We start from the raw sequence: 22,481 nt of genomic DNA, 5'->3' as shown, positions 1-22,481 counted from the left end.
TTTAAGTCTATTATCGTACTCCCAAATATCATCGGAAGACCACCTTTCCAGTAATTATTCTCCCCGTTTATATCGTAAATAAATTTCTATGATTTAATTTAGATAAGACTATAAGAGAAAGTTAAATAATTTTTCTTTTTTCTTCTGTCTCTGTTTATGGAAAATTTTTCTCCCCATAGGGAACGTACTTTTCCGTTGAAGGCAAGGCAACAATGGGGTGCCCAGATCCTATGATCCTCGATAATATGGAAAGCTTGCCGGAGCCGCTCTTCGTTTGATTTCTCTATTTGTTTCTCCGCCCATAAGAAACCCTAATACCTCATCATCGTATAGCATTTTTTTTTTGGTTCCATCTGATTCTGAGGTGAATTCCCTGTCATTTTTTCATTTATGATTCTGGGTATTTCAAATTTGTTGTGTTTGTTTATTTGGCCTGTTTGATCTGGATTTGGGTTTTGTTTTGGAATATGGGTGTTGGGAATTTTGTGAAATGTTTGTTTGCTGTGGTTGTTTCATGGATTGGTGAACTTATGCTTTCTTTTCCTGGGTAGAAATGAATTTATGTTCCTGCATTTGAGGGCATGTGTGTTAAATGCTTAATTTATGATCAGGGTTTTTGCCTTTCAGAATTGAAGTAAAAGAAGGAAAAAAAGAAAAAAGAAAAAAAGAAAAAGAAAAAGGCATGATGATCATAGCAGTCTGCATACTTTGTCAAGTGGGTCACTTTCAATTTGAGCCTTTGTTTTTCAATTTAGAAGTAGGGCTTCATGAGCTTGTACGTATAAGTTGATCATTTTTTTTGCCTTGAATCATCTGTAAGAAGAGAGAGGAGAGGTTTCTGCTTATAGAATATGGATGGCTGGGACGAGTCAAAGATAAATTTTGTTTATTTTATGGTAGAAAGTCTTTACATATTCAAGAGAGTGCACATCATAGAATGGGCACTAGCCAAAATGGGGATGTTGAGATGTATGAATGGCAATAAGGAAAAGGAAGTAGAAAATAAATTGTGAGTCTTGTGACTCGTGAGAAGCAGTAGTGAAATTGCTATCTAGTCACGAAACGAGAGAACCATAGAATGAGCTAGCAAGAATCAAAATGTTTTAGATGTATGAAAAGGGGTAGGGAAAAAGAAACTGAAAAGGCTAAGAGGCAGTGAAATTGATAACAACATGAGTGAAGGTTGTTTGAGGTGGTTTGATCATGTAGAAAGAAAACCGGAAACTGCTGGGTGATGGGAAGTAGTGGGTTGATTCATGTTGAAGGCATGATAAGGATAAGGCGCATGCCAAGAAGAATCAAGGTTGGAACAAAACGAAAAGAGCTTGATGACATGACTTGACTATGGAGTCAGTGGTCAAAAGGGATTTGTTTCACTGATCCCAAGTAGTTATGGCACATAAGGCTCAAGGAGATCAATTGGGTTGAGCTGGGTGGTCTGATCCCACAGAAATCATAAGCAATGGGTTTTCAATGCTGGATCTGCCTGTTGTTATATATAATCAGTGCAATCAACTTGTCATAAAATTCTCAACGGATTATGACTGCTGTTAATTAAACAGAAATATTGGAAATGTGAGTGTCTCAATCTTGCTTCACTCAATTCCATTAAAATTGTGTCCTCGATTTTGGTTGAAGTTCTCCTTTGACCATCTTTTTCCTATTTAACATCTATGGAAGTTAAGGGAAAGTCCTTCCTCTCAATGCGGCTGATTGTATACTATCTCAAAATGCACAATACCTAAAAACTTCCCCTCTCTTTTCTATTGAAATAAAAAGGCCAAACGAGTCACAAAAGCTAAATTTCAGGATAAATTGGAACCATTAACTATTACTATTGACTATGAATTCATGAACGACTCTTAGATTTGAAACTCAAATTGAATTTCCCTAATGACATAAGGGAATCCAAATTGATAAATAACTAATCAGAGGATGTGCTCTAACATCTAAAAGTCATAGTGAATGGGAAGATATTCGTTTCTCTTTGGTTCTAATTTTCTTTGCATGTTGCTTAAATTTCAACGTGTAATGTCCTTGGCTCTGAAAGACTCATCCTTTTTTGTTTGGAGTCAATCTTGCAGTCATTCTTTTGGATCTCCTTGTTGAGTTATGCTGAAATTCTTCCGCTAAAATTTGAGCTTTTTCCATCAATGAAGCAGATGGAGGATAATGAAGTCTCCATCAGAACAGAGCATCAGCAAGAAATTGAGATGTCAAAAGCCTCTAAAGAAAATGTTCTTACTATGCCATCACAGTTATCTTGCTGTCACATCTGTGCCTTCTCTCAGCATGAGATTAGCAGGTCAGAGTCAGAACAAAGATCCAAGTCAAGTAGGAAACTGTGTGGGCTCATAATATTTTATCTAATTTTCATGGCAGTGGAGATTGTTGGGGGTATAAAATCGAACAGCCTTGCAGTTCTCACAGATGCAGCCCATTTGCTCAGTGATGTTTTTGGGTTCTCCATTTCTCTTTTTGCGGTTTGGGCTTCAGGTTGGCGAGCAACATCACAGCAATCTTTTGGGTTCAATCGTGTTGAAGTTTTGGGAGCCCTTTTTTCTGTGCAGCTCATATGGCTGATCGCTGGGATCTTAATCTATGAAGCAGTGAACAGAATCCTGCACCAGCATGCAAAGGTGAATGGGAAGCTCATGTTTGCAATTGCAGCATTCGGTTTTATAAGCAACTTGATCATGGTGACATGGCTTGGTCATGATCACACTCATCATGATTGTGGGCACAAAGATCATGATCATGACCATCATGACCATCATGACCATCATCATCATCATCATCATGAAAGTGACAAACCGTGCTCAATGGATGAGGAAGAGAGTACTAAACTGGTGTCGAGTTCCCCAGAAAAGACCAAAATATTAAACATAAATCTCCAAGGGGCTTACTTACATGTCATGGCTGATCTGATTCAATCTGTTGGGGTAATGGTCGCTGGTGGCATAATATGGGCAAAGCCAGAATGGTTGATGGTTGATCTGGTCTGCACTCTCTGCTTCTCTGTTCTCGTCCTAACAACCACCCTAACCATGCTTAGAAATATATTCAGTATACTAATGGAAAGGGCCCCGATTGAAATCGACATCGCTGGGCTTGAAAATGGTCTCAAGAGCATCAAGGGAGTTCAGGATGTTCATGACCTACATGTTTGGGCAATAACAGTTGGGAAAGTTGTAATGTCTTGCCATGTAATAGCTGAACCAGGAGCCACCTCCAGCGAAATACTTGGTGATATTAGAGACTATTGTGAAAAAACATACAGAATTCTTCATGTAACCGTACAAGTTGAATAGTGGTTTACAGAAATTGTAGTTCATTTCTTGTAATTTCTCGTCTTTTAATCTTTTTTTCTCTTACCATCATGTCCTGATACTTTGCTTACCAGTGCTGCTTCGCATCTGTATCACTCAAACATATCCTGAATCTCCCATCTGCTAAAGACTGCAGACCATTCAAGTTACTGATTTGTTTATTCTTCTCCATGCTTCCATTTCTTGCAGTCATTTGTCTGTCTCCACAGCTGAGCCCATTGAGGTTGAGGCTGGTTCGGTTCAAGTTTCTTTGTTACAAGTGGATGGAGAAGTTAGGTATTGAGAAGATAAACCATAAAATAAATTCGGGTACCCTCAAAACTTATAAAATTCATTAACATATGCAGTATGAAGGACAACAACCAATCTTATCATAAAGAAAGAACAACTAACACCAACCTCTACCACAGGCGCAAACACCACCTTCCATTTATGTTTTGAATCGAAGTGAGGTTTATGTGCAACGTCTTCTATTTGGAAGTGGTCCATCAATTAAATAGTACAGATCAATCTACAGGTTGGAAAGCTCCTTCACCATTATATCTTTTTGGTTTTACATCAGTGAGTGCAAGACGTGTAGAGAGGAAACGTGCCATGGAAGGGTATATGAAAAAGGTAACGAGCTTTTATTACAAGTAAAGAAAAAAGACAACCCAACTAACAAAAACTAAAAAGGAAACACTAAACTTGCGATGCCTCCTCTGCCCCACTGCCAAACTATTCCCCCCCAGTTCAGTTTCCCACGTGACATCTTTGGTATCAGTCAGTTCCACTATTAAGGCAACATAATAAGAAATGGTGCGTAGAAGAAAGTGATCCTCCTAAGCTACTAACAACACTCTAGTTTTTAAGTTTCACAAGCCTCCTTATCAGAACTCAATGGAGAAAATATTTCTACAAGATTCTCACCCAAAAAAAATGTCTCATTGCTCGCAGATTGTTTTCTCTCCCTCGAATGTCGCCCTAAGTGGAACAGCAAGTTTTCTTGTTCTGATTCCCTGATGCATCATTGACATTTATAGTGGTTCCTTGGCCTGGGAGTGCAGTGGAGGCTGCTGCTTCCTGGGCTGCCAGTGCCTTCTTGCTTATGATATGGTAAATTTCTGTCAAAATGGTTTGGAAAGCTTTTTCGATGTTGGTTGCTTCCAATGCTGATGTCTCAAGAAATGAGAGTTCTTCCCTCTCAGCCAAGCCCTGACCATCCTCTTCTGAGACTGCTCTAAGATGTTTTAGGTCACATTTGTTTCCAGCCATCATGATGACAATGTTAGAGTCAGCATGATCCCTCAATTCACGGAGCCACCTCTGTACATTGTCAAAGGTTTGCCTTTTAGTTATGTCATAAACAAGAAGTGCACCAACTGCTCCTCTATAGTAAGCACTGGTAATAGCTCGATACCGCTCTTGACCAGCCGTATCCCATATCTGTGCCTTCACTGTCTTTCCATCAATCTGTATTGAAAAAAAATGATGCATTACTGCATTGCAAGCCAATAATTCAGAAATGTGACTCCCTTCACCATATTTAATAATGAAACAAACATCCAGAGTGGGAAGGAGCAACAGATAATTTTCTTGACATAGACATAAGCGCAAGTCAAGTGAACATCCTAATTACTGTAAACCAAATAGTATGTCTCTAGATGCCATCACATGGAATAAGCAGACAGTAAGCGCTAGGGGCACCAGTTGAGGAAATTACATTAATATCGACAAATGAAAAACATCACCCTAAATTTCTCACACAAATGAAGCAAACCATGCATGACCAACCACATATTATGGCTTAACAAAAACTACTAAAAGGTTAACTGCAATAATCTATATCGTGCAGGAAACAAAAAAATGCTAACTGTTACACCAGTCAACCTTACATCTGAATCAACAATCAGAGAATACTGATCAATCATCAAAGGACATTCCAACTGAAAAAAATGACAATGAGCCATCTCATAAGTTATTAAATAAATTCTATTTAAAATTCAAAGCACAGTGCTCCTTTTCATTGCACCCAGGCTGTTTTTATCCTCCATGAATGCATAAATTATATAATAGCCTCTAAAGTACTCATGCATCCATACATGGTCTGCTTTCTTTATTTCAATAAGAAAATCCAGCATTTCACCAGCCCCACCAACCACCAGAACTAACATATGCATTTAATTACCAAACATCACCTGCCAGTCGACAACATAGTAAAGTTCAGATGGGATACCCAAACCACCCAAAAACAATCTTTTTGAAATTCAAAAAAAGTAACTCCCATCTAGGAACATCCAAAAATGCTTCAAACATGGTCACTTAAAAGGTCAAAATTCTTTATGCGGGCTTCTCTAGTGCAGTAATGTTTGGTCCGCCAAACAAACCTACCTTTTGGATGGTAAAAACACGAAAAATACTTGAAATAACTATCAATCATAAACAAGCACTAAATCATGGAGTTCCCAAAAAGTCAAAACAATTTCTTATAAAAAATTATTCGTGCAGGAACAGATTAAAAAAAACACAATGATAACCGAGACCAAAAAATATAGCTGAATGAACAGAGCATTCAAAAATCACCTGCAAAGTCCGCGTCGCGAACTCAACTCCAATGGTAGACTTAGATTCCAAGCAGAACTCATTCCTCGTAAACCTCGACAAGATATTCGATTTCCCAACACCAGAGTCTCCGATCAAAACGATCTTGAAAAGGTAATCGTACTCGTGATCCACTCTATTGGCCATAACTCCTCCTCTCCGATCTCTCAAACCTACCAGATCCACCCAAATTTCAGATCCAAACATACATCAACCAATCCAAGTGGCCAAGAAAACACACATAAAAATGAAAAGAAAAAAAAAAAATCTTGATTCAAAATTTCCATAACAGATTCCTCCATTTTCTCGGAAACCAAACAGAGGAAAACATGCAAAGAAAGCTAGATCTGACAAACTCTGCTACAAACAGCAACAGAATGAGCAATCAAGTTACCCTAATTGAAGGCGTACAGATCGAGAAGAGAGCGCTGCTGCGAGTCCTCGACGCCTGAACCCAGAGATTTCCCGAAGGTTTTGGAAGAATTGCAGGAAGCCGGAAGAATTGCAGAAACTATGAGCGGAGCGAGAAAGGAGAAGAAGACCACCCCGAAAGAGAGAGAAACGAAAAAACCGAAGAAATGGCTTTTATTCTAGTCTGAAACGGCCTCTCCCGGGGATTTTATCATTTTTTTATTTTTGGAAAATTGGCAGCTACCCCCCACAGTTTCTCCTAATTATGAAATGGTCCTACCATATTATTCTTTCCAAAATTATCTCTACCTTCCTTTGCGGTCAATAAATTCCGTAATAAAATGGTAAGGTGATAAAAGTCTATTCAAAACAAGGTTTTATGCTTCATCAACATGTTGATAAAGGTTTTGTATATTGGTAAGTTGGATAATAATGAATCATGCCAAATTTTCACATTTGATCCAATCTCACCTCTAATGGGAATAGCTTCTTACACATTAGAAATATTCTTTCCAAATTAAGCTTTCTCCCATAATATTCAACTAAAAAAAAAAAGAAGGAAAGTCATGCTTGAAAAGAAAAAGAAAAAAACCTATGTTTTTCCTTCTAATTTCATGCTAAGAGGAGTATAATTTGGTGGTTGTCCTTCTAATTTACTCCAACTTAATCATATTCGACTCAAATTTAACTTATATACCTCTGCAAACTTGAATCTAATATGATCAATTTGATTTTAACCTAACATTAAAAATATAAAATATGATTGGATTTATGTTAAATACCTTATATTAAACACCAATTTAGGTTATGTTTACATTCAATATTTATTAAATGGAGCGGGGCTCCAATTGACTACTAACCCAACCCAACCCAACCCACACAACTTGTAGCCTTGGGGAAATGGGATTACAACTTGAGTGGTTGATTAGGTTGGAAACAAAGCTTAGCATAACCCAATTTTACATTGAGTTTTAGATTTTCAACCATTTTCAAACATTGGGCAAGCTACATAGTTTCTCACGTTGTTTTGATTGAATAAATAAATAATTTTTTATTAAAAATATGTATACTTTGTATTAATTATAATATCAATAATAAATATGAAATTAATTGTATGAAATAATATTGTATTTATGAAAAATAGTTAATTCAACCTAAGGTAATCACTTAAATGGAGGGATGAATTCGATGATAGTCAACTTTGACAGATTTTAAGATTAAAGAATGTAAATGGCAAGAACGCTCAATAAAAAGTAATTAAACAAAACTAAGATAAGTAACAAGAGGGGAAAAGATCAGTAAACTCAAGTTTATATTGGTTTGGTCCAAAATTTGATTTGTGTTGTATGTTCTTAAGTTCCAATAGAGTAAGAGTTTCACTAGTTTCAATACTTCCCTTCCAAGCCTTCAACATATGCAATTGGATTACAATTTTAATCAATACTTTACAATCTTTCCAAGTAACAAAGCTCACTTAAATAAAACTCTCGAATATTTGAAGAAAGCAATGGAAGAACGATTCAATCTTAGAGAACAATAAAAGCCCACAAGAAAAAAATAATTAACTGGATTTGATTAAAAGTGCACCAAAAAGATTAGCAAGTACAAAAATAAATGCATTCAAGAGCTTTTATTGAGAATTTTAGTAGTTTAGAAATTGAATACTCAAAGGGCTCACATTCATGAATGCATTTTGAAAGCCATATTTATAGATAGGAAAAACTCAAAACCCTTGAAAAACCACAACTTAGGTTTGTCGGTCAATAAATCGATTTGATCAATTGATTAGTTATTAGGCATAAAATACATTAATAGATGACCATCAGGGTGTAGGGGCTTAATTAGTCAAGACTTTTGCCTTAATTGATTAAAACACTATTTTGAACAACAAGGGGTCAATTGGCCCCCCTTGATAAATCGAGCTTAACCAAATTCACGGTACCTCAATCAATTGCATTAGTTTCGTAATTTTAAGATTGGATCAAGACTAAAAAACCTTAAGATAAGTTTCAATGTATCTCATAATCCCTCTAAATATGGTTTTGAAAAAAATTTATGTCTTGAGTATAAAAAAAACACTAGATCATCAAAATTTAAGAGAATAAATATGTAAATGATGATTTTTAAAACTTTTAAGTGCATGGATGATTTGATTTAATCATAATGCACTAAAAAAACCAAAATTTACCAAGGTTTTTACATCTTCAACACGATTAATACTTCATTAAACCCGAGATAATTTATTTATTGGTGCTTTATTTTATTTAAATTTCCCAAAAAACTTGAAATAATAAACTTGATAAATCACGAGTACCATTAAGCTCGTTGTGTTATAATCAAAACTCGATTAGAGGAACCCTTTAATAAAATATTTATATATATAATATGAAATATGTTATAAAATCAAAATTGAAATAACCATAATATGATAATAGTTTTACATAATAATAATAATAAAAAATTTACTATCAATTAAAGTTTTCTCTCATCTAAGGCTGACTTAAAATTTCATAAGAGCTAGTATTTTGTCCCGGAGAAAAGCAATATGTTATTTAATTAAAAAATTTAAAATAATGTCAAAGTCTGAAAATTTTATAAATATTATATACATATGCATTTTAATATGGGGTAAAGTTTGATTAAGGTCAATTTTTTTTTTTGTGTATTTATAATGAACTTAATTATTTTTTTAAAATCGCATCTTATTCTAAAATAAATTTTTGACATTTACATTTTTAATTTTCTATATCGCTGATTTTGACCGTTTTGAAGGGTAGCAGTTGCTCTCAAGAGGATGGCATGGGGACAATTTAGGAAAGTCAGACAACAATTGGATAATTAATGAAAAGTTTTGGGGAAGAAAATTGTAATTATTGGGGTTGGGTTTTAATTTATTGACTTAAATAAGTAGGGAACGAGAAATGGTTATATACAGTGACAACTGGCAAGTGGACAAAACGATGACGTTTTGAATGGCGCAATCTATTTGTTAAAAACTCTGCGTTGGCACTCGCCTTTTGGCGCGGCACATTTCCATTCCTCCAGCGCATGTTATTTTCATAATTTTAATTTTTTTTTTTGGTTATTATTGTCTGTGGTGCGCCACAGGCTCTTCGTATATCCCCGATGTAGCACCGTCCCATAAGGATAAAAACCATCAAGATAAAAAAAAGAAAATGTAATTAAATCGATTTTAATTATTATAAAAATGATGTGTTTTTTAATACCATTTTTTCAAAGCTTATAATAATTGGAAAACCATATTTTATGAATATAAATTGGATTTTAATTTAATTTAGGGATGAAAATGTGATCAATTTTTTCAAGTACTCCATCTCTTCGTTAATGAAACGACTTTAAAATTTAAATAAATGGATTAAAGATGAATTTAAGATATTTTTTTTAAAACCCAAGGACAATTAGTATTATCTTATCTCCTCATCTCACTCTTATTATATATAAAATTAATTTAATTTAATTTTTATTATTTTATTTTTAATACAATAATAATAATAAATGAATATTTTTAATAAAATAAATTATAATATTTTAACTATTTATAAAATATATTTTTAAATGAGTTTCAAAATTTTTTTTTAAAAAATTTCCAAAAAAAATTAAACGGGTTGGGGGTTGGAATAGGCGACCTGTTCCGAAACCATAATTACAACATATTGAAATTGTTTTTTTTGAAAAAAAAAAAATATTTTAATATAAATTTTAAAATCAACTCTTTTATATATATATATAATGATGTTAAGAGTATGGTTGAAGTGAAGAGGTAGTGGGGGTCGTTTTCTAATCCAAGTATAAAATGTATAGGGGTTGAAGCCATTAAAGCCATTAAACATGGGTGACACGTTGAAATGGTCCAATTACAGCCAATGCCCATGCCCACTCCCATTAGTCACCCTAGGAATGAATATGAGCACCCGCAATTCACAAATCTCTATGAGTGGATATCATTACATTTATTTTCCCAAGAACACGTGGAATCTTACTAATATCTCTTTATCATTTTGTAGTTATAATACATTTCAAAAGAGACAGAAATGACAATGATGGGGTTGCCCCCATCCCAACCGCAGGTAGTTGAAAAAGCCTGCGCCTAAAAGGAGATGAAAGAAGATTAATCACCAAAAATAATAATGACAAATATTTTTATTTTTATAATCTATCGTAAGCAACATAATTTTATATTACTCCCAAATCCCAGTAAGTATTCTTTTTCACACTCCTTGGCTCAGAGGAAAGGAAAATTACATCTGAACCCCAAATATTTCATTTCCGCTTCAATATCTGGCTTCCGACTACTCTCTACAAAAATACGCGTGCCGAATCGGAGTCCATTTCATTTCAACGTTTCAGCGCCTGGTGATCTCCGTCGGCGGGAAAATGAGGAAGGAAGACACTGTGAAGCTGATCAGCGCAGAGGGCTTCGAATTCGTGATCGACAAGAGGGCTGCCATGGTTTCTCAGACCATCCGGAACATGCTCACTTCTCCCGGTATATTTCCGTTTTTATTTTCTCGAGACGATTAGGCTACTAGAAAACGTAGGAAAAAGGAAAGGAATTAAATTCTTGAATCGGAGGTTTATTTTATTTATTTTTGCCGTAATCGGGAAAGCAAAAACATCTCTCATTAACTGAACCCTAAATTCACTATTTGGATAATGGTTGAAGCTGGCGTTACAATTCTGGCGCATAAAACATGATATATGAAATTTTGGTTTATTTGTCTTAATTTCCTTTGCAACCAAACAGTTGTTTGGAATTTGGGAGTGAGTTCTGACTAGGTTTTTTGGTCGGCTTCAGGGAGCTTTGCGGAAAGGGAACATGGAGAAGTCACTTTCCCGGAGATAAGCACCACCATTCTTGAGAAGATCTGCCAGTATTTCTACTGGTCTCTTCAATTTGCGAGGTTCTGATTTTTCCAATGCAAAAATGTTACTAGGAAAATCGGTTTTGTGTTGGTTTTAGTAATTTGCATGAAGACAATTCGCATTTTTTTTTGGTGGGATTCTTTCTCTTATTGTGCATTGCCCAGTAATTATGTTAGGGTAGGCATAAGCTTTGTTTGATCCATCATGCTGTTTCTTGATATCAACTGTTGCATTAGGTATTGTTTTTGTGTAGAAGAAAGCAGCAGTGGCGTGGAAAATTTTCTTCTGGAAAATGCTTATTTTTATTTTTATTTTTGCATTGGTCTTTCCTGATCATATATTTTCTTACTCCAGAGTTGATTTTGTAAACTCGTAGTATTGCATTTCTACACTCGAGCACATTTACTTCAAAAATTATTGAATTAGATTGCTTAAGTTGAAAGTGTGTACAAGGCCATGGTTATGGGGATGAATATGAGATGGTTTTTTATTGTTGGAATCAGCTTTAGATTATGTTTGGTTTGTATGGATGGAGTATGAAGGGAAAGGATTTTGGGAGGGTGATTATTTTTTTTGCCTAATTTTAGTTGCAAAGAGAAAAGTGAGAGAAAATTAACGTTTGAAGGGTTCCTTATAAAGTCGATTTATTTTCCAGGGAGACAACTTGAGAGGAAGTGAGCTAATAACACAAGATTGGACTCATGTTAATTGGTGGATTGTGGAAAAATCCATTTGGAAAAGTCCATAGTTTGTGATCTTTATTCTTTTCCTTATTTAGGGTTTCATGGTGCTTTCCTGTCTTATGAAGGAGATGCTGCTTTGTTGGTACAGAATGTGGGCAAGAGTCATGCTCAGGTGTAAAAGTTAACACCTATATGATTGTTTAGGTGGATTTTGGAAGAAAAGTAATCATGGGAGCTATTGAGAGTTTGGAATGTATGGATTTGTTCATGAAAGATATATTTTATTAAATCCCTTTTGGATTGATACAGGATTCAACAAGGGGTTGGGCTGGCGTAGTAGCTATTTTTTTATTTTCATTTTTGTTGTTTTGCCTTTTAGTTTTCTTTGTGTGCTTGGGTTGGCTTTCCTTTTTTCTATTACATGCACACATACATGTGTGTGTGTGTAAGAGAGAGAGTGTCCACACACATGCATGTATGTGCAATCTTGCCTTTGATGCCGTTGTATACAACTTGTGTATGTTGGTGCACTTTATTTGATAGGTGCTATTAATTTATTTATTTTGTTTACATATATATATATATAAATTGTGCATATGCATGCGTGTGTGTGCGTGAGAGAGAGAGAGCGTTATTGGGCTTCCACGCTCTTCCTTTGAGTGTTATGATAATATTTCTTTGTTTAGATTTCATTTACGAATTGAATAGGGTTTAGGCTGGTGTAGTAGCTATTTTTTTTGTTGTTTTGCCTTTTAGTTTGCTTTGTGTGCTTGGGTGGCTTCCCTTTTTGCTCCGTGTACACACACACATATGTATGTGTATATACTATATGCATGTGTGTGTGCGCATGTGTGTGTGAGACAGAGAGTTATTGGGCTTCCACCCTCTTCCTTTGAGTGTTATGATAATATTTCTTTCTTTAGATTTCATTTATGAATTGAATAGGGTTTAGGCTGGTGTAGTAGCTATTTTTTTGTTGTTGTTGTTTTGCATTTTAGTTTGCTTTGCATGCTTGGGTGGCTTCCCTTTTTGCTAAGTGCGCGCACACATATGTATGTGTGTATACTACATGCATGTGTGTGTGTGAGAGAGACAGAGAGTGTGTGTGATATTGGGCTTCCCCCCCTCTTCCTTTGAGTGTCATGATAATATTTCTTTTTTAGATTTCACTCACAAATTGAATGAGGGTTAGGCTGGTATAGTAGCTATCTTTTTTTTTTTGCTTCTTGTTTTGCCTTTTAGTTTGCTTTGTGGGCTTGTGTTGGCTCCCTTTTTTGCTATACACACACTTACAAATACACATGTATGTGTATATTTATGTGTGTGTGTGTGTGTGAGAGAGAGAGAGAGAGAGAGAGAGAGTCCACATACATACATGTATGTGCATATATGTGTGTACGCATGTGTGCGAGAGAGAGAGTGAGTTATCAGGCTTCTTCCCCCCTCTTCCTTTGAGTGTCATGCAAATTTTTGTTTTCCGCTACAATCTAGTGCTAATGGTGGATCGCTCTCATAGAGCTAACTCATGAGTCAACTCAAGTATTTTTCCTTTCTTTCTTTTCTTTATCATCTTCTTTGGCCTTCCAGAAAAGGAAAGGAATCTGCTTTGCTTTTGTAGATGTTTAAAAGTTCCAGCTGCACTACCTTTTCATATTCTTTTATTGGAAAATGTCCCTACACATTTCATTTTCATATTCTTTTATTTTTCTTCATGTTAGAAGATTGCTTGTTTGTAAATGTTTTGAGTGGTCAAGTTGAGATCAACATGGATAAGTAATTGGCAATTGAGAATTCCTTGTGACTCTAGGGCTTGAGATCCACATCATGGAACTTGGAAATCTAGAAACAAAACTGGCTCAAATAGTAGCTCATGACAATGTAAATATCAGTGATGTACTTCAGATAAGAACCGCTATGTTACATTAGTATTATATACAAAAAGGTCGGATAATCTACTGATGCCAATTCTATGTGATGCCTTGACTTTCTATATGCAGTCTTACCTTTTGAGCAAGTAAGGCATAACAAGGCCCGTAATGCAGATATGAGATGATTACATCTTTTGCAGTTTGTCTTCATTGGTTTTAGTTTCTCCCAGGCAATTTATTAAAGAAAAATCATCATCCTTACTTCTTTTGTTTAATAAGATCTTTAGAGATAACCATAGTTCTCATTTTTGGCTTCATTCCATACTTTCAAAGGAGTTTTGTTGTCTCTTATTATCAAAATTTGGAAGAGAAGGTAGTGTTCAAATTTTAATTTCTCAGCATAATCATCATATTCAAACTCTTATCATAGGTTTATATATTAACATTTTGCAAATCCTAGGTGATGTTTCTCTTTGGTGATATGAAGCAATTTATGTGATGAAGTGATTCTGTAACAAGTAAAGTATAGCCTACATTTTATGTCAAGTTTAATGGGCACATTTTGGATGTTGAGTGAAAGTTACCATTCAGACTTATATAATAATGTCTTGATCATTACTTTCTAACCTTAAAATCTGACACCTGAAATAGCCTGCTAAAAATTACCTTAGCCATTGAAAGTTATTCTTCATTGGAGATGTTTCCAAACACACCCTTAACATTTCTGCTCCTTGCCATATTCAACATTTCAACATTTGAGTCCTCTGAAATAGATCGCCAGAGAAATCGTGTTGCAAAGATCCTAGGCACTTACTTAAAATATGGGGTGGGGTTTCTGTAATGAGACAGAGATTGGTGCATTTTCTTTTTAGTAATTGGGTTTTGCCACCTGAATCTGGGTTTGCCATTCAGCTCCATTTAGTTCTGTACTTCTGTTAAATCATATGCAAGCATGCATTCACTGTTTGTAATTTTTTTTTTTTTTTTAAACTTACATGGAAATGTTGCCCCATTGCCAGTGGGAAGGATACTGAGTTTCCGATTGAACCTGAGCTTACTCTGGAGCTGATGATGGCTGCTAACTATCTTCATACTTGAGGGGATCACTGTTTTTGCTTCTGGGGTCACAAGTCCCTTTTAATGTTGTAAGCCTTCTAACTATATACAGTTTCCTAAAACACAATAATATTTTGCTTTTCATTTCTTTGGTTGGGTGTAAATTGATAGGATTGTGCATAGGATATGACACCACCTATTCTGCTGTGACTTTAATCTAATGCCAGAAATAGCATTACAAAGCCTGACCATTTTGTTTTTCTTTTTTCTTTTTCTGCAGGGGTCTTTACTGACTAACTGTTCATTGGAGATACAACAGGACAGCTGTGTTGCCTCAGAAAGCTTTAATATCTGAAGAATAATCAGTTTCTTTTAAGTTGTAATTGTTGCATTAGAACAATGTTAAGCAAGGGATTGATGTAGCCAAAGTGAAGGCAGTTGCAGGAGTATGGCATTGCAATCGTGACTGACTAACTGATGATCAATTCCTAAAAGAAGAAAGTTGCAACATAATGGTTTCTGTCCAAGTTATATTTGATTGATTGAAGTTATATTTGATTAATTGATCTACTTTAATCCAATCTAAGCAAATAATCAATCTGATTTTTTTTTTTTTCATGCCCTTCGCTTGATAAGGAAATGAGTTATATAATATAGGTTTAAACCTATGGGAGTTCTTATTCTAGCTGTTAAAGATACTTGTCAGAAAATTAGAAAGGTTGGTTTCAAGCATTCTTCATGGTCCAGAACCCTGATATGGCTGCCAGAATATTTTGGAAAGGTTGTGAATTGGATTTTCAAAATGCTTATTGTGTGCCTTTATTGTGCATGATCACATGATTTATTAGAGTGGCTCTATGCTCTTCTATGTCATCATTTCCCAGAGATGCAGGCAATGCTCTGCAACATAAGTATGAGTTGATGACATTTATGATAGACCATATTTCTTAGTTCCCAGCAAATAAAGCATGGTTATGGAGCTCCAAGTTGCTTGGATTCTGTTTTAGTAATATCAATTTGATAGTCATCTGCTATTTCATAATGCTGAGGTGGAAGCCATCTAACTTGGGTGGTTTTTTTGCCTGTCAGTGCTTATCTGTCTAGATGCTGGATTGCTGATGCCGATTGCCAAATACTTAGAATGGCCTTAAAACAGCAATGGAATATTCTTCATAATATAGTGATCATGGAGATTATTTTTGTTCTTCCATTCATTTGTAGATTTACTTTGTGCGTACTGAGAATTGTTCACATTCTGGTTTCTTTGGACCATCCCTCTGTAGTAGCAATTGAAGCACATTTTAACAAGTTTTGGGCAAGTTGTCATCTGCCTATATTTCCTAACTTTTATTATTTTCTCTGTCTATAACATAATAGAAAAGGGGACTATCTTAATTCTCAAGGTTGGTAGACTGCAGAGAAGGTGGTACTAGGTTATGATTTCAAATCTTCACTTCCATCTTTCATCACTTCGACAACTCTACAGGGCATTAATTTTATGGTGCTACCTTGTGATATACACCATTGTACAGTTTTGCTTCAAAAGCCCTGTTCTGTACAGGGTCTTAAATGGCTTTGCAGCAACCTTATCAAGGACAAGATGCAAATGGCACCTGGTGCAGAAATGTTGACTTCATATTTTTAATTAATGGATGAAGTTGGAATTGTTTTGACTTGGTATTTTCAGGTATGGATTCACATGTCTTCCTTATACACAAGATCATGGGACTTCATTTGGCAAGAATCTGACAGCTTTTGTGTTGCAGGGTTGATCCACATCCAGGCAACTGGAGAAGATTTTTTGAGATGGACGTAGCTTATTTGCAGTAAGTAAACACCTTTCCTCTCATTGTAAATGATACACTTGTCTGTCCTTATTTTTGGTTAAATTTTGTAGCTTATAAGTTATGTTCAAGAAAGAAATGTACAACTTAGGAGTATGAAATCGACATTGTTGGTTGGACACATTGAAAGATGCAGTACTGGTAAACAATGTTTCCTTTCAGCATTCTGCCAAGGAGACAATTCCTACCAGCCAGAACGTAGAATATTTTTTATAACTTGAAGCTAAACCTACATCAACAAAGAAAATATTATATTTTGCTAATTGCTTCACCAGGTATGCCTTTATATATATATATCTATATATATATATATATATATATTTTATAAAGTCATCGGTAAATATGCATTACTTGTTATTTAAAAAGCAAAGCAAATATGACATCACTCTTTGGTGAAACAGAGGGGTCTCTTTAATCATAAGCTGCAAGAGACACCTGTTGGGGTAACTTAGGTTATGTTTGGTTCCCGGAAAATACTGAGGAAAGAAAAAAAATGCAAAGGAAAATGATTTTTTATGTTTGGTTGTCCTATGAAAAATATCAAAGAAAATCAAATATGATTAAAACTAATAAAAAAGTTAAGTATTTTTAAATTATTTAATATTTATATTGATGTGTTAAAATAAATAAAATGAGTTTGAAGTAACAAAAAAAATAATTTATCAACTTTTAATCTATTTTTTTTATTTTCTTTCACTTTTTCTTTCCCTCTGCTTTTCCTTTGTATTTTCTTTCCCTTGCATTTTCCTTCAAATTTTATGGGAACCAAACATAGCCTTAGGGTCTGACTAAGTGGGTCAATTTGCAAATAGTTGTCTTCCATATCAATGATGGGATTGCATCCCAACTAAACATCTTTCTGCAAACCCCTGTTTTTTTTGTTTTTGCTTTTTAGGTATTAGTAAATAATGACAGATAACATGAAATCTATTTTTCTTATTATAAAATGGGAGGTTCTTTTAGTCCATTCTTGGTTTTCTTCTCATGAGATTTTAGAAGAGACTCATGCTAACCGAGTTTCTTGTAATTCACAAATTCATTACTGGTTACCACTGGTTGAAGCGTGTCCTTCTTCACCTGTGTGCTTGCAGGAGAGGACTGAAAAAGGACCTAAAGGATCTGGATCAATAGAAACATGAGCTCAAGTGAATTATAAATGAACACAAAGCAAACTTATGCTTATTCAGAGTTATGAATGAGGACTTTTTATAACTCAAAGCAAACTTATGCTTATTCTTGCTTCTACATTTTTTATTTTATTTTTATAAATAGAATGCAAAAATTATCGGTACTCTGAATAAAGTGCAAGAAAGGAAGTGTGGGAACAAATCCACTTTGCATTGGGGTAACTTTTCACTATAATTCACCTTTTATCAATTAGGGCACTTTAGGCCTTTAGCATGGCTGGAGTTTAGTAACTGTTTTCCAAAAGTAGTTTCCAAATCAGCATGTTAAAGTGAAGAATAGTGCAATATAAGTTGTTAATGAGATTTGTTCTTTGCTTAAATTAGTGATTATTACAAGCTCTAGTTGGATCTCAAATATTTTGAAAGAAAAGATGAACGGAAAAAAAGGAAAAGGAAAGAAAAGTGGAAAGAAATAAAAAGTAAGTTCTTGCATACACTTTTTCCACTTTCTTGACCTTTTTAAACTGAGAATGCGAGCATCAAACAGTCTATAATTTCTACCTTATTTTCTATTTCACCAAATAAGAGGTTCTGATATGCCTTCTCCTTCATCTTTTAGTATCCATCTATTAGTTTCTTCTTCTTGTTCATCAGCTACTTGAGGCTTTTAATTTTCCAAATCTGTTCGGTCTCATAGGATTTGGATTCAATAAATAGCTTTAGGCCTTGTTTGGCCATGATTTTAAAGGACAGTGTTGGTATCATGGAAGTTTCAGCATAAGCTAAAAAATAGCCTCCATGAGAAGCAATCTTGCCCTTGTTTCCCTGCTAAGCTCTTTTTAAGCCATGAACTCTTTCAATAAAATAACCCAAAGACATGGAAAAGCCGTAATTGGCTCATAAAGGAGCTTTTAGCTTCTAGAAAGCCAATTCAAACAAGACCTTAGTAATGGTTGAAAAATGAAATCACATGGTGGGTTCCATGATCTTTGCATCCTAGCTTGATTATTTCAACCTTGACATACAACCAAGTAAGGATTCACATTCTCATAAAATGACGTTGAGATCATCTTGTCTGTATTGATCTATTGCACGCAAAGACACCTCCAAAGCTCAAGTTCATTAATGCTGTACAGTGCCACATACCATCCACATGTTATTGATTCACATATAATATATGTTGTCTGTTGATCATGTAATCCAATTATAGATGTGAGACCATGTCCCGCATTTTGATCTTGATGCAGGTTTGTATTGTGCGCATGAGGACACTTCCTGAGGGGGATATAACGTTCATCTGATCATCTCTGTAGTATGCCAGAAGCAATTCTGTGCAGATACTTCACTTTCATTGCTGATTTTATTACTATGAAGCTTTCTTTCTTTTTAAACAGTTTCCATAAAGTTTCTCTGTGTGCGTGCAAGTTCTGAAGTGATATTGTGGTTAGAGGCTGCAAAAAAGAGCATCAATGGATTTGTGGCAAAGATCATTGATCAAAAGCAAAAGAAGATTGCCAGTGACTGTTGGAGGATCCTTTTCTATGCATATTGAAAACAAATTGCTGTATTTTAATTAGTTATGTAATGGTGGTATGCTTGGCATCATTTGCAGGCATGGAGGGAGTAGCGTCATATTTCCAATTAAAATGCCCGACTTCAAACAACAGATCATGGGATTTCATGGATTTCTGCATGATTATTGTATGGAGTGCTATGGTCGAAGTTAATGGTGGTGCTAGTGATGAAGATAGAAAGGCAAGTTATTATTATTTTTTTTTGTATTATAACAATTGTACCTATTTATCTTACTATGGGTATGGAGGGTACAAAACAGATCCACGATATAGACCTTGTAATTGACAAGGTTACAAAGAAGGCTGATCTTTACTAACATCTTAGCATGTACATGGATTTAATATGCATGTGTTGCCTAACTTGTAGTGGTTGCTAATAAGGTGGTTGATATTGTAGGTTTACATGGAATATCTAGGATCTCCTCCTGAAGGGGAATTTTCAATGCATTTGCAGTCAAATTCACTGATAAAGAACTAGAAAAATTGGCTAATGTATATTGGAACATCCTCTTGTAATTTTGAAATAAATTTGTTTCTTTGATGTCTCATAAGGTTGTAGTGTCATTTAAACTTGATATGCAGGCATGGAGGGAGTGGTGTCCATTAAACCCTCCAACTTCACACAATGAGATCTCGACTTCATAGGTTTCACTGAAACCATTAATTGAAATCTCATTGTTGAGAGTGATGTCATTATCGGTGTTATTGATGCTGGAATTTGGCTTGATTCACCAAGTTTCGGTGGTGGAGGTTTTGGTCCTCCTAAGAAAATAGAGAGGTGCTTGTAAGGGTGGCTTAAATTTTTGTTGCAACAAGAACATATAATATTTTTGAATATATATTTCTACTTGCACATGCCAGCATGCAGACATGCTACTAGTTATGTTAACACAGTTTTCTCTATTTGGTGCACTTGTTGGTATTTTTTTGGTGTTCCTGCTCATCCTCCTTTTATATAACCTGATGGATGAGATGCTTGTTAGAGAAAAAGGTGAAAATAATTGAGAAAGTGAACAGAAAAGCAAGAAAAAAGAAGTATTTGGTTATCTTGGTCAGTAATATTAATTTTGTTTATCTTGTTCTTAATAGATCTAACCACCACCTGATAATAGGAGCAAGTGAGGTTAATCATTTTCTTTTTTTTTGAACTAACGTTGTTTTGTATATTGTTGTGTTTCATGTCAACAACTGAAGATTCTCTTAGCAATCTGGGGTGTAAATTCTACAGGAAGTTGATTGGAGCTTGGAGTTAACAGCTTCTACGAGGGACACAGTGCTTCCACAGCAACTGGCAATAAGGTAGTGGATACTAGGTTTTTTGGTCTGGAACAAGGAATTGCAAGAGGAGTTTCCTCAGCCAGGACTATCATACAAAGTTTGTGATGATCCAATAGGGTGCAGAAATCAAGATATATTGACTGCCTTTAATGATGCTATTTCAAATGGGGTTGACTCAATACAATTTCATTAGGATTACAGGATCTGAACAAATTGTTCCAGAGCTCCAAAGCAATCGGTGCTTGTCATGCTATGGAGAGGGGTATTTTAGCCTATAACACTGCAGGAATTGAAGGTCCTTGGCAAGGTGGTATAGTGAGTATTGCACCCTGGATGCTCAGTATAGTGGCAAGCAGCACTGATTGCAGAATCGTTGACAAGGTTGTTCTTGGAAATGGAACAACATTAAAGGTATGTATTATTAATTCCCCTTCTTTTGAGTACTTAGTTTAACAAGAACGTGCTTTCATAGGTAACATGTAGTGTATATTAATAGATGGGTTTGGCCCCTTGTTTAAATGGTGTACGAAAAATTTCAGTTTTCCATTGTGTGAAATTAAGAAACCAGCAACATTCTTGATATGTATTGCACTACTTGAAATGATTTATTATACACCATTGTATATGAACAGGTGATGCTGTTGATTAATTCTTTTGCATTGAATGGAACGAAGTTTCCTCTTAAATATGGAAAAACTGTCGAAGTCAATGTGATGAATCAGGTGCTGTGTAAGTTCTGCTCTCGAGTAAATATTGACCCCAAGTTTCATCAGAGAGGGAATGCAAGAATAAATGGAATTATATTTCATTTCCGGGACTGTGAGGGACTGTTTAGACAGTAGTTTGGTGAACTAAAAGATTCTACCATGTGAATGTTTCTGAGGATTCGAAGAAGCACTTAGGGCTGGTGCCCTTGGGTTGAGCACATTGAACAATTTGCAAGAAAATGTTTATCTTGTCTCTCCTGTCATTCCCTTGCATCAGTTATAACTGGACAAGGTTTTTTAGCTAGGGTTGAGTTTTATGTCGAGTCCAAGTGAGAATTCTAATAAAAAACCCAATTCTTGGTTCATTGTTACTATGCTTCATTACAAACTAAGGATTCTGATGAACCACCCATCTATTCAGTAATTCTTAGTTTTTCTTTGACTGGCACAATATATCAAATTCTTGGGTTCTTATTGTCTGGAAATCCTGAAGCATTTTTTTTTGCTCCTTTAGTTGCAGAATTTTCATTATGAGGGCCGAACCATCATATACTGAAAAATTTGAAGGTACATCTAGTCCATGATTTATACTTCTCTGTCATAGGTTTTGTTAGATATAATTTATCTACTTCTTGGGTTCATCAATATGTTGCAGCCAGATGCAAGTGCCCCAGGACTAGATATCTCAGCAGCATTTTTCACCATTTGCTTCACATTCAGGTACACCACAGGAGATAACAGAATTCAACTTGTTTGATTTTATTTCATAAGAATCTATATTCTGAGTTCCTGAATTCTTGTGTTTTATAGCCTGGCTCATGAATGCTACCAAACATTGATATGGCAACCTTATGGATCAGGTCATGTTGATGGAACCAATAAAAGCTATAAATCCTAGTTAGTGTATGTTGCCTTAAGGCTGACTCCATCCGAAGGATGTGTGCATGGGCTACAATACAACATGGTAAAAACTCATTTCAAGAGACAACAGCAGCTGTCCTACTGACAGTAGAGGCTCCCCAAAGGATCTCAATCATCCTTCAATGGTCTTTATTTTGCAGAAAAAAGGCCTTTTAAAGTCTGAGTTTCCAAGAGCACTTACATTCGGCCCCTCAATATCCCATGTCAAAATAGGTGCAG

The 22,481-nt window shown here is 35.2% G+C and overlaps 4 protein-coding genes and 1 long non-coding RNA gene across 12 annotated transcripts in view; 4 read left to right on the top strand and 1 right to left on the bottom strand.

Moving 5' to 3' along the window:
• The first annotated feature begins 136 nt into the window (after positions 1-136).
• Positions 137-3,478, top strand: LOC117916828 (metal tolerance protein B). 3 transcript variants are annotated; one of them, XM_034833013.1, is made up of 2 exons: positions 137-364; positions 2,163-3,478. In XM_034833013.1, the coding sequence occupies exon 2, from the start codon at positions 2,163-2,165 to the stop codon at positions 3,309-3,311; it is 1,149 nt and encodes a 382-aa protein (XP_034688904.1). In that variant the 5' UTR covers positions 137-364; the 3' UTR covers positions 3,312-3,478. The 3 variants fall into 3 exon arrangements, with proteins under 3 accessions (XP_034688904.1, XP_034688903.1, XP_034688902.1); XM_034833012.1 differs by having other exon boundaries at positions 2,160-3,478; XM_034833011.1 differs by having other exon boundaries at positions 2,085-3,478.
• A 286-nt stretch (positions 3,479-3,764) lies between these two features.
• On the bottom strand, positions 3,765-6,484 carry LOC117916829 (ras-related protein Rab2BV). The gene is made up of 3 exons (XM_034833014.1): positions 6,304-6,484; positions 5,892-6,082; positions 3,765-4,781 (listed from the first exon to the last, which is right to left on the bottom strand). Exons 2-3 carry the CDS (start codon positions 6,054-6,056, stop codon positions 4,293-4,295), a joined length of 654 nt encoding a protein of 217 aa, XP_034688905.1. The 5' UTR covers positions 6,057-6,082; positions 6,304-6,484; the 3' UTR covers positions 3,765-4,292.
• Positions 6,485-10,597: 4,113 nt separating this feature from the next.
• Positions 10,598-15,324, top strand: LOC117916830 (elongin-C). Its single transcript, XM_034833016.1, has 4 exons — positions 10,598-10,827; positions 11,137-11,242; positions 14,775-14,900; positions 15,092-15,324. The coding sequence occupies exons 1-3, from the start codon at positions 10,716-10,718 to the stop codon at positions 14,851-14,853; spliced, it is 297 nt and encodes a 98-aa protein (XP_034688907.1). The 5' UTR covers positions 10,598-10,715; the 3' UTR covers positions 14,854-14,900; positions 15,092-15,324.
• A 126-nt stretch (positions 15,325-15,450) lies between these two features.
• LOC117917048 (subtilisin-like protease SBT4.6) overlaps positions 15,451-22,481 on the top strand; it is a 14,006-nt gene continuing 6,975 nt past the window's right edge. Inside the window, exons 1-3 of the mRNA XM_034833273.1 lie at positions 15,451-16,498; positions 16,578-17,107; positions 17,437-19,537. Of these exons, the coding sequence (XP_034689164.1) occupies positions 19,367-19,537 (171 nt within the window). The 5' untranslated portion in view covers positions 15,451-16,498; positions 16,578-17,107; positions 17,437-19,366. The remainder of the gene's footprint in view (positions 16,499-16,577; positions 17,108-17,436; positions 19,538-22,481) is intronic.
• The window catches only part of LOC117916831, a 3,151-nt gene continuing 217 nt past the window's right edge, over positions 19,548-22,481 (top strand). The window contains exons 1-4 of one of the 6 annotated variants that reach the window (XR_004651613.1): positions 19,548-21,045; positions 21,856-21,908; positions 21,997-22,061; positions 22,152-22,481. The exon at positions 22,152-22,481 is cut by the window's right edge and continues 217 nt beyond it. This is a non-coding gene — a long non-coding RNA (uncharacterized LOC117916831). Of the gene's footprint in view, positions 21,046-21,266; positions 22,062-22,151 lie in introns of all 6 variants that reach the window. The other 5 variants (XR_004651612.1, XR_004651610.1, XR_004651611.1 and 2 more) reach the window with 5 other exon arrangements.

The sequence above is a fragment of the Vitis riparia genome, chromosome 6, assembly GCF_004353265.1.
Source record: "Vitis riparia cultivar Riparia Gloire de Montpellier isolate 1030 chromosome 6, EGFV_Vit.rip_1.0, whole genome shotgun sequence".
NCBI lineage: Eukaryota > Viridiplantae > Streptophyta > Magnoliopsida > Vitales > Vitaceae > Vitis > Vitis riparia.
The sequence above is the reverse complement of the archived record's forward strand: the minus strand, read 5'-3'. Positions and strand labels throughout refer to the sequence as shown.

Bases quoted from the DNA above. Each gene is read 5' to 3' on its own strand.
- LOC117916828 (XM_034833011.1), top strand. From the start codon at position 2,154: ATGAAGCAGATGGAGGATAATGAAGTCTCCATCAGAACAGAGCATCAG.
- LOC117916829 (XM_034833014.1), bottom strand. From the start codon at position 6,056: ATGGCCAATAGAGTGGATCACGAGTACGATTACCTTTTCAAGATCGTT. The intron at 4,782-5,891 runs GTGATTTTTGAA...TTTTCAATACAG, and splicing joins TCGCGACGCGGACTTTGCAG to ATTGATGGAAAGACAGTGAA.
- LOC117916830 (XM_034833016.1), top strand. From the start codon at position 10,716: ATGAGGAAGGAAGACACTGTGAAGCTGATCAGCGCAGAGGGCTTCGAA. The intron at 10,828-11,136 runs GTATATTTCCGT...GGTCGGCTTCAG, and splicing joins GAACATGCTCACTTCTCCCG to GGAGCTTTGCGGAAAGGGAA. The intron at 11,243-14,774 runs GTTCTGATTTTT...CCCCATTGCCAG, and splicing joins TGGTCTCTTCAATTTGCGAG to TGGGAAGGATACTGAGTTTC.